Source organism: Fragaria vesca, linkage group LG5 (assembly GCF_000184155.1).
Source record: "Fragaria vesca subsp. vesca linkage group LG5, FraVesHawaii_1.0, whole genome shotgun sequence".
In the NCBI taxonomy this organism is placed as follows: domain Eukaryota; kingdom Viridiplantae; phylum Streptophyta; class Magnoliopsida; order Rosales; family Rosaceae; genus Fragaria; species Fragaria vesca.
Genome location: NC_020495.1, coordinates 28,708,777 through 28,720,018, shown reverse-complemented (window position 1 = coordinate 28,720,018; position 11,242 = coordinate 28,708,777). Strand labels below are relative to the sequence as shown.

General features: G+C 38.4%; 1 protein-coding gene across 1 annotated transcript; it reads left to right on the top strand.

Annotated features, from left to right (window-relative positions):
- The first annotated feature begins 255 nt into the window (after positions 1–255).
- On the top strand, positions 256–10,923 carry LOC101299966 (AP-4 complex subunit epsilon-like). Its single transcript, XM_004300638.1, has 10 exons — positions 256–1,044; positions 1,144–1,359; positions 1,463–1,573; positions 1,652–1,849; positions 1,951–2,082; positions 3,392–3,448; positions 3,542–3,658; positions 6,080–6,157; positions 6,967–7,110; positions 9,244–10,923. The coding sequence occupies exons 1-10, from the start codon at positions 256–258 to the stop codon at positions 10,306–10,308; spliced, it is 2,907 nt and encodes a 968-aa protein (XP_004300686.1). The 3' UTR covers positions 10,309–10,923.
- Positions 10,924–11,242: the final 319 nt, after the last annotated feature.

The window sequence follows — 11,242 nt, the reverse complement described above, 5'->3', positions numbered from 1 at the left end:
TATACACGGTGAAGAATCATGGCATATATCAAAGACAAATCTCACAGCGCCCGTTGTAAAAATCAATAAACGGTGAGAGAACCCGTCTCTCTGCGCTTCTCCGACACCCGGAACCTCTCTAGCCTCGCCCAGTGTACTCCCTCTCTCTCTTATTCTCCTCACTCAGATCTGCCTTCTTCTCTCCTCCATCCAATTCACACTCTGAGTCCTCACCTTAATGCCCCAAATCCAAATCCTCCCAATCCCCAAACCCTAATGGAGCAGCTCAAGACCATCGGGCGGGAGCTCGCCATGGGCTCCCAGGGCGGCTTCGGCCAATCCAAGGAGTTCCTCGACCTCGTCAAGTCCATCGGCGAAGCCCGATCCAAGGCCGAAGAGGAACGCATCGTCCTCCACGAGATCGAAACCCTAAAACGCCGCCTCGCCGAGCCTGACATCCCCAAACGCAAGATGAAGGAGTACCTCATCCGCCTCGTCTACGTAGAAATGCTCGGCCACGACGCCTCCTTCGCTTACATCCACGCCGTCAAGATGACTCACGACGACAATCTCGTCCTCAAACGCACCGGCTACCTCGCCGTCTCTCTCTTCCTCAACGACGACCACGACCTCATCATCCTCATCGTCAACACCATCCAGAAAGACCTCAAATCTGATAACTACCTCGTCGTATGCACCGCGCTCAACGCCGTTTGTAAGCTCATCAACGACGAGACTGTTCCCGCCGTTTTGCCACAGGTCGTGGAGCTGCTGGCGCATCAGAAGGAGGCGGTGCGGAAGAAGGCGATCATGGCGCTGCATAGGTTTTACCAGAAATCGCCGTCGTCGGTTTTGCATCTGGTGTCGAATTTCCGGAAGCGGCTCTGTGATAATGATCCTGGAGTCATGGGAGCCACGCTGTGCCCGTTGTTTGATCTCATTACGATTGATGTGAATACTTATAAGGATTTGGTGGTTAGCTTTGTCAGCATTTTGAGGCAAGTTGCGGAGCGGAGGTTGCCTAAGACGTATGACTACCATCAGCTTCCTGCGCCTTTTATTCAGGTTTGCTTTCGGAGCCGAGCTTAAGTGTTTGTTTCGAATGTAGTGATAGGAGTTGAGGAGCTGTCTTTGTGATTTGGTTATTGAATTTTGAGAATGCAGATCAGGTTGTTGAAGATTTTGGCAATGTTGGGGAGCGGGGATAAGCAAGCGAGTGAGAAGATGTATACGGTAGTCAGTGACATATTTAAGAAGTGTGATTCCACGAGTAATATAGGAAATGCGGTTCTTTACGAGTGTATTTGTTGCGTTTCTGCAATACATCCGAATCCTAAGTTGTTAGATCAGGCTGCTCAAGTCATCTCAAGATTTTTGAAGGTTTGTGTTTTCAAGTTTTTAGTGATTTGTGTAAGCTATAAGAGTTAGGCTGTTAGAAGGAACAAAAACCAAATCATTTCTTGTTGATTTATTTGGTGGACAGAGTGACAGTCATAATTTGAAATATATGGGAATTGATGCTCTTGGTCGACTGATCAAGATCAGTCCAGAGATAGCTGAGCAACACCAGTTGGCTGTCATTGATTGCTTAGAGGTGAGACAGTTCTGTTATGGTTAGTTTTCTAATCAAGCTTGTATCTTTACATTTAAATAAAATTTACGCATGTTGCAGGACCCAGATGATACTTTGAAGCGAAAAACATTTGAACTGTTGTATAAGATGACCAAGTCCTCCAATGTGGAGGTGATTGTTGACCGCATGATTAGTTACATGATAAGCATTAATGATAATCATTACAAAACATATATAGCATCTCGATGCGTGGAGCTTGCTGAGCAATTTGCTCCAAGCAATCAATGGTTTATCCAGGTAACACATGTTGCCTTTTGAATTTCATTCCATTGTGGAAGAGTTTTTTTAATGCTTAGTGAAGTGCTAATGTCTTTCACCTTTGATGTTTTTGTCTTCAGACCATGAATAAAGTCTTTGAACATGCTGGAGATTTGGTGAATGTTAAGGTGGCACATAACTTGATGAAATTGATTGCTGAGGGATTTGGAGAGGATGATGATACTGCAGATAGTCAGTTAAGATCATCTGCGGTACGTGACTTCCACACTTGGCATATCTTGACACTGCTTTACTCTATATAATTGCAGCAATGCTATGTTACTTGCTTATTATATGCTCAAAGAATATATATATACGCTATATATCACAAGGCCACCTAACTATTGATGTTATTTCTTAGGTTCCAATCCAACTTTTAAAGCAATCTATATATCCTTTTGTTTTTTTTTTAATTAACTTTCATAAAATATAAACTCTGACTAAAGGATGCATGTCATGTGAGGATGAGGTAAAATGAAATTTGTTGACACTAAGTAACACGTGCCACATGATACAATATTTAAGAAATTACTGTCAAGCTTTCCCGTCGTCTGCTCGTCTTTCCCATTTATCCTACAGACCCACTTCCTCCTTAGCCTTTGCGAATTGTAAGATCTACTTTGTTGTCTGTCATCTCTGCTTCCGCAAGCTAATCAAACCTTGATCTTAACAACTATATTTTAAATTTTGTTAACTGCGCTGCACAATTACTAGAATACAGAGAAAATTTTCCAGTATGAAGTCATTTTCCATTCCTTTTTGAAGCTGCTTAAGCTGTTTCTTTGATATATTTTTAGTATAGAGAAGAGTTTCTGGTTTTTCTTTTACTGAAAGTTGAGAGCTGTTCTATACTAGATAAAGACTATTGTTCATGATTAGTATAATGTAGGTGATAAGTTCTTCCGGGTATGAGTGGAGTATTGTAGCTTATTAATCCTGATGTGGAGTGTACCAGCTGTTGTGGATCGTATAGTGATGCTGCTTAATTCTGTATAGCATTTACTCATTTAAAGAAACCAATTGTGGGAAAGCTGATTTGCTTTTGACAAAACATATAATCTTTTTCTCTATTGCAATGAGGCAGAGCTTCTTATATTTCTGCCCTATTTAGAATGAGGCAGAGCTTCTTACATATCAGCTCCTTTGGAATTCAGTGAAGCGGAGCTGGGTTGCTAAGATAAATCCTTGTCCATTAGTTTATCCTAATAGATCCATAAATGATCAGATCATCTGAGACCTGCAGGGTATATTTGCCTTAGAATTTAGTCTACAGCCATATTTGGATATAATCTTTAACTACTGCTGCTATGTTCAATGGGTTGCTAAGTTCATATATTTAATTTCCTTTTAGTTTTGCTGAATTTAGTTTTGTAGTTACTTGTGTCCCTATTGGCTGCTATCTATATAACTTGAATATTAGGATATTAACAAAATTGATCCATAAATTCTTCTTCCTTATCTTCGAGACCATTTGCTTGCTTTTTGTTTTGGTGTGGCAATGAAGATTTTTTTTTTGTGCAGGTGGAATCATATTTGCGCATAATTGGAGAGCCAAAGCTTCCGTCTGTATTTCTTCAGGTAAGTTGTTCTCCATCATTCTATTTTTGCTTTTATATAGAATTTACTGAAATATATGCTGGTTGATATGTGAATGTTCCTTTGTGCTTACAGGTCATTTGTTGGGTTTTGGGAGAATATGGAACTGCTGATGGAAAGTATTCTGCTTCATATATCACTGGGAAATTATGTGATGTGGCTGAGGCATATTCAAATGATGAAACTGTCAAGGTATCGCTGAAATTGAGTTTTTTCTTTTCTTTTATGTAACTAGAGTTTCCCTCATCTTTTTAAGAGTTCAAGCTGATGGGGTTAACATGCTTCAGAAACCAGGCGGTCAGTATGTAACTGTATATAGATACATATGGTCATGCATGTGTTTCATTTCCATTTCATCGATATAAATGTTTGAAGCAGAGTAGTTATTCATGGTAGAAGCTATTCACATTTACAGATTGATTGATGCCAGTTATTTTATCAATTTTCTCCATATCTATGCTTCATTTGTGAACATTTGTGCAATGGTATCTTTGTTTTCCTAGTTTTCATTAGCTGTCATATTAGGTCGGTCTACCTTATGTTTTGTTTTTGGATTTAGGTGTTGAATTTTGGTAATAATCTCTAAATCCTAATAGTTCAATGCCCAAAAAAATTATATTCATTGTTTTTCTTTTCTTTTCTCTTTCTGGGCTTTTCGAGTTTTTGTTATCTGGTAGCTGTAAAACATTTTTGTTGTTTGTTTGATCGTGTAACAACATATGGATCTCATGTATACTATTGGATAGGCGGTCACCATATGACCATATCAAAGCTCATAAGCTACAATTTTCAACATTCTTTATTTTACTCTTAATAGTTTAGCATGTCCATGAAGTGACTTTAATCTAGTAGTTTGAGTGGACTCCCAGTGTGGTAGGAGTTTTTATTTTCTGATAATAAAATCACAGCTTCATGGCTCCGTTGCCTCTTCTGTTCTCCTTGGTGTTGATGAAGGTAGTTTTCTGACAAAGAGGAGCCTTACCTGACACGTGAGCAATAACAGCTCATCTCCTTGATGCACATACAGCTCCTAAGTTGTATCTGACCAGCATTTGATATGGATGCACTAGACCCACATCAAAACACACTTTGAAGTTGTCCCCTTTCATGGCTTAGGACGTTCCTCATAGAGTTCATGTTCATATGGGTCTTTGCACCATTATTCTGAAATTTGTAATGTAAAAAGAACAGGAGTACAAATTATATACAAAACGAACTTTTAATTTGGGTCAAAGAGTTAACTTCTGAAAAATTTTGTTCTCTGGTAGGACTAATAATGGTCTCAGGATGAGTGCTCATGTGATTTTAGAATTTTCCAGCCATTTAAACTCTTATTGTCCATTGTAGTAATGAATTATTACTAAAAATTCTAATAAAAAAATGAAGCTTCATCTAGTTTCTGTATTGAATAAGACCACCTCAAAGAAGATGACCAGGATGATGTTTTTCTCCTCGCTGGTGAATTTTTCCAAAGTTCAAGGGGAAAGTGTTGATCTTGTCTTTGTGCATTGTGAAGTGCCAATTTTCTTATGGAAGAAGTTATTGAGGAGTGGACTGGACAACTCCATTAGAGAAGAGTGACTTGTTAATCCAAAATCCTCTAGCTTTTGGTAAGGGAAAAAGGCCAGAATTCTTTGGGGTTGTGGGTGTAACAGTAGTTTGGGTGGTGTGGATGGAAAGAAATATAGAAGACTATTTGAAAGCTATGGTGAGGTAGAAGAGGAAGACCTGAGGGAGAGAGTTAAGTTCTGGGCAATTTTATGGGCTTCTACTTCTAAGGAATTTAAGGATTGTAATCTTCCTTGAATTATTCTTAATTGGCAAGCAGCTGTAGTATAAGTGCCTAAGCACCAACAGTTGAGCTGCTAAGCCTCTAGCCCTAGCTGCACTCTTTAGATTTTTAAAGTCGACTCCTTGTCCGCATCCTTGTACTTTGCTTGTTATTTGAATAAAAAGCTGTTTCTTTTCAAAAAATAAAAGAACATTTCTTGGGTTTGGATGTGGGATCAGGGTTGATAAGGAGTCCAATATTGCTGGTGCTGCTTTCTATTTACCCATGTCTTTCAACTTGGGTGCGATCATGGGAATTTATCACATTGACAGGTGGAGCTCATTATTCTATAAGCTGCATCCTTGTCAGAATCCCTTGCACATCATGGTCCTAGTGTCACTCGTTGGTTTCAGATTCACCCCCTTGACAAATCAGCTTAGACTTATTTGGAGGCTATGAGACCACCCATCAATTTTTTTTCATAGTCCTGTTTTATTGTTTTGTTTCTTTTCACTATGAACAACTGGTCCTCAATATGTTGCTATGAAGGAGTTTGTTTGTCATCGTGTTTGTTCTAGCTAGAGTCTACAAAAGTGCTGTTTGAGAATTTTACTAGATTGAGGAACACTGATCACTGATGTATGTATTGTTGTAAGTTGATAGAATCAAATTGTGAGTATTTGCATTCTCTCAAAATAAATTTGAACCACTCAAAATTTTATGTGTATTTTTTTTTTTAGAATTATACTCTAACTGGTTATATAGTAAAAAAATACACCTGTATTTTTGTCTATATTTGTTTATACGTAACCCTAATTCCTATGATTGTGTTTGTTTTACAGGCATATGCTGTTACAGCAATCAAGAAAATATATGCATTTGAAATATCAGCTGGAAGAAAAGTGGAAATGCTACCCGAGGTGCATGTTTTAAACACTTGGATAAGTTAATTTAGATTAATATCGTTATAACTCCAGGATATACCCTCTTTAAATGCTAAACTTTACTTTAGATTCCTTACTGATATGTCTGTAGTTATCGTGATTAACCACCGTGGATGTGGGTGAAGGTAGATCTGCAATGGAGTTTAGATGTGTTAAGGGAGTAAGAGAAGAGAGAGGTGTGAGGAAGAGGGGGTGAAGCGGGTAGACCTTTTGTTTTTATTTATTTTTCGTTCTAGTTTCATTTTCGATTCATTTTGTTGTTTAAAGATTGTTGAAGGATGGTTATGCCCATGCCAATTTGTGTCTCACAAACACGATCATTTTAATAGGACATGTAACAGAATTAAGGGAAAGGGAAGTGCTTCCCATTCTATATAGTTCAGGCGCCATTCCTACAATAGATTTGATTGGGGAGCTAGTGCTTTTAGATATCCACTGTTAGATGGTCTCATTATGCTAACAAAGACATTGGTAACTGTTCTTGCATGATAGTATGTTGGACTGCTGTAAAATGGTCATGCATAAGATGACTGTTTGTTTGCTGATTATATCTATAAAATTTTGACGTTGTATTAAGATATCTTAAGGTGCGCAGTCATATTTTCTTTGTTGCTATGTTGAATGGTTAGCTCTTTTTTTTTCTTACATTTTTTCTTTTTTTCTTTTCTTTTCTGAATGGAAATATGTTTTAGATTGATGGCATAAGTAGTTAAACAAACTGTGGTTATATTTTGTGTTGGCTCATGGAAATTAATGTGATCAACTGGACCTTTGTTTTGTTGTAGTGTCAATCTTTGGTGGAGGAATTATCAGCTTCTCATTCTACAGATCTCCAGCAGCGTGCATATGAATTGCAAGCTGTCATTGGCATAGATGCTCATGCCATTGAGAGTATTATGCCATCAGATGCAAGTTGTGAAGATGTTGAGGTAATAATTTACTGCACAATCTACTTGTACTATTCTTTTATTTCTTTCTGTTATTCATCATCAGGAATTAGTGAACTACATTAGTTTTACAAAAGTAAATCAGTGCATCTGCTCTGATAGATGCATTTGTCTCATAGATCCAATATGTCGATGCAGCATTACTCATTATGTCACTATCATGGAAACAGAGACATTGTCACAATACAACATATTCCATTCTGCTTCAACATACATATCCTCATTTTATTTCGTTACATTTATATTCACCGATGTCAGTTGATGTCTTCAGTAATTTTTCTAATTACAAATTAATAAGAGGTGTACAATAAAGTCATTGTATTAGAATAACATGGTACTTGGATAATTTCAAGGCCGTCATATTATCACTAGAAGTGTACTGCTTGACTATAATTATAGGTAGGCAAATCATTATATGATATCCAATCTAAAAGGGAAATGCTTGTAGTTTTGACTTGGAAAAAGCCTTATCGAGCAGGGATGGATTGTTTGGTTAATTCACATCCTTGAGCTTTCATTAAATTTCAGATTTAGAAGTTTTTATGTTCAAAATTTTTTATAACTGTTTTTTTGGGGGTCTTTACAAATGGTGTGGGAAGATAGGGAAATAGGTTAGAGTTAGGATATGTCGGGCAGTCGGGGCTTTTGATCTCCTTGAATGCAACGAAACAAATACTGCTTTGCTGGAGAAAAAGTGAAGGTTTCTGAAAAATAGCAGTTGCCTAAAATTTTATGAATTCATACTATATATGGAGAAATCAACTTCGCAGCTTGTGACAGAATCAGAAAATTATCGCTTACCCGTATCTTACTATCTTGCGGTTCTTCTAATTTAATGTTTACATTTCACTTTTGTCAAGTTTGAGTCTAGATTCTCTTAGGAAGTAGTCTCTTTTCACTCTTTCCCTGACAATGTATGGACTAATCAAGCTAATACCAGTAAGGGATGATACATTGATCTAAAGCAAGTTGTAAAAGTGGGTAGGAACTTAGGACATAGCTCATCATGAAGATTACAATTCACTAGTCTCCATTCTCTATTAGCTTAATTAATATCACTATAGTCTACATGAGAGAATGTTTCTGAGGTCTATTATTCATCTTAGTAAAGATGAATGCTGACATATTTCAGTATGTGAAATGCTTATCAGTGCCTAAACATAAGTGATGGATAAAGTGTTGGGTGGGGGAACCGCTTTTCTTAATGCCCGTATGCGTCTTAATCCTTTGTATCCTTTGTCTTGGGATTTTGGCTATTTGAAAACTTTAAATGACCAAAAAGAGGAGCAGTGTAACTGCCCTTCCTTCCCACCCCAAAACCCCCTAGGCACCTACCTACTTGTGCTTGTAGCTTGATCGGAGTCATGACATGTAAGGGAGGCGGACTTATTGGCATGTTTAAAAAACTTTAGGCTGTTTCAATATTGGCCGGATAGAAGATATGTAACTTGGAGATCTTCTTTCCTGTAAAAACCCTATTTGAAGCTGTAACTGGATTGATTCTTCAATTTCTGGTCCTGATCATTATGCAATTCCGAGGGCTCCTGAGTAAGAGTATCTTTGTTCAGAGGATATGGCTCCACATTGGTGTGTGATTTGTTGACAGCTGAAAAGTTGAGTCCTGGGCAGCTTCGGAGTCTCTTGGCTGTCATAGTGGCATAAGTTGTTTAACGGCATATGTGACCTGGGTATTCTGTGGTTTCATGCAATGCATTATCATGCGACAGAATTTAAGAAATAAAATTTGAGTCATGAAGAGCAGCATGGTCAGGAAGATGTGCTACACTAGCATTTTCTGGGTGGTGTTGGTGGCATGCGATAGAAGGATAGTTGAGGAAGCTAGGTGTTCTTGTTTGTAGGAATAGGTTTGATTTTGGGCATTTTGTTCATCTCTGTTTATTGTTGAATGTTATTGCCTGATCTATGTATGATCAGTTCCTTTAGTAGTTCAGTTGACCGCGTGTTGTCTGTTTCTGGAATTCTGACTTGGGGGCCGAGTTCCTTCCCTGATTTTACAAGAGTTTTGCTTCTCATAAGTAAGAAATAAAACAGGCAATTCTATTTGTCACAGCCTTGAGATCAGCTAATGATGAAATTTTAATCTATCTTTTGCAGATCGATAAAAACCTTTCTTTCCTTGATGGTTATGTCCAACAGGCAATAGAAAAAGGTGCTCAGCCATATATTTCTGAGAATGAGCGCACTGGAATGTTAAATATCAACAATTTTAGAAACCAAGATCAGCCTGAAGCTCTAAGTCACAGTCTTCGGTTTGAGGCCTATGAGCTTCCCAAACCACTGGTGCCATCAAGAGTTCCTCCAGCTGCAGTTGCATCCTCAACTGAACTTGTTCCGGTGCCTGAACCATATTATGCTAGGGAGACACACCAGACTGCATCATTGCCATCTGTGTCAGATGCAGGATCATCAGAACTTAAATTACGACTTGACGGTGTTCAGAAGAAATGGGGTAGGCCTACATACTCGTCTTCTGCATCTTTGACCTCAACATCTAGTTCCCACAAAACGACAAACGGGGTAACACAGGTAGATGGTGTGGGTACTTCGAACTCAAAAGGACGTGATACTTATGATTCAAGGAAGCCATCAGTTGAAATTTCTCCAGAAAAGCAGAAGTTGGCCAGTTCACTTTTTGGAGGTTCATCAAGAACAGAGAAGAGGGCATCTTCGGGCAACCATAAAGTGTCCAAGGCCGCAGAGAAGTCGCACGTAGGGAAGGCAGCAGGTGCACACAGTGACACTGTAGTGGAGAAAATAAATCGGGAACCTACTCCAGACTTGCTTGACTTCAGTGATTTAGCTGTTACTAGTACTGCCCCATCTGTAGATCCTTTCCAGCAGTTGGAAGGGCTTCTTGATCAAACTGAAGCTACATCAACCATGAACAATGGTGCAGCAGGTGCTTCAAGAACACCTGAAATTATGGGATTATATGCAGATAGTGCTGTGAGTGGGCTCAGCAGCAGTGTTGCCAATAGAGATGAATTTAATCTTTCATCTGAATTATCAAATGCTGCAAGGACTTCTCAAGTTGGGGTGTCACAATTGAATAAGGGTCCTAACCCTAAAGATTCATTGGAAAAGGATGCACTTGTAAGGCAGATGGGCGTTAACCCCACAAGTCAGAACCCCAACTTGTTTAAAGATTTGCTTGGCTAGAACTGTTTGTTTGGCAGATTTATAATCAAAATGTTCAAGACTATTCAGTTTGTTATGCATGGTCTTTCGGAGTGGCTGGTTATATGATATGAAAAGTAACTCATTTTCATGAGTTTCAGAGCCACACGCGGAGTTGTAAAGACACCCATATGGAGTGATTTGAACTCCCTCAGTGGTGGTAAAAATCAGTTCGGACTTGTATTTGTTGAACAATATGGCTATAGTTGGAAGTTGGTATGCATTTGGAAGTTGTTTCGGCCTATGAGTGAATCCATATAAGTGAATCCAGAGCTTTTTCTTTGCGGCGATTGAGGTTTTGGAGCACTCTAACAAGATGATCATATTGGACTCCATTTACACTGCATGCATGGTCTAGTTATGAAAATGCTGTACTACGAGACTTCTTCCATTTCTTTAGGGAGACTTGTGTCTCTCTTTCTTTTTACTTGCTTGGTTTCTCTATTCATGCTTGAGTTATGTAGTCGTTTCTTACTGTATGTGAGTAGCTCATTTTTTTTCTGGGTCTTAATTTTTTGGGTGTTAATACACATTCCATATATGTATGTTTAACCAATCGTTGCTGTAACAATAATAATGTGCGTTGGTTATCCGGGCATCAGTACTTGAGACTCATATCATATTGTTGAAATTAGCATATTGGAAGATCAATCGGCCATTAGCAGATTGTCTTGTAACTCTTACTTACAATGCATGTTTGCCTGTCTGGGCAAAGAGGTGAAAGTTTGAGATCCGGGGACGATGCATTTATCTTTTTGGGAAGATGTTTGTGTTTTCAAGTCCCTGGATTCATGTGAATCCCAAAAGGTTTTAGGATCCTATAAAGTTTGTTTTGTATATCCAAAACCGAAACTATGAGTGTCCTAGTTGAATACTCAATAGTTCTAGATATAGAAAACAATCTTATAGAATCCTA

Bases quoted from the DNA above. Each gene is read 5' to 3' on its own strand.
- LOC101299966 (XM_004300638.1), top strand. From the start codon at position 256: ATGGAGCAGCTCAAGACCATCGGGCGGGAGCTCGCCATGGGCTCCCAG. The intron at 3,449-3,541 runs GTAAGTTGTTCT...TTGTGCTTACAG, and splicing joins TTCCGTCTGTATTTCTTCAG to GTCATTTGTTGGGTTTTGGG. The intron at 7,111-9,243 runs GTAATAATTTAC...TATCTTTTGCAG, and splicing joins CAAGTTGTGAAGATGTTGAG to ATCGATAAAAACCTTTCTTT.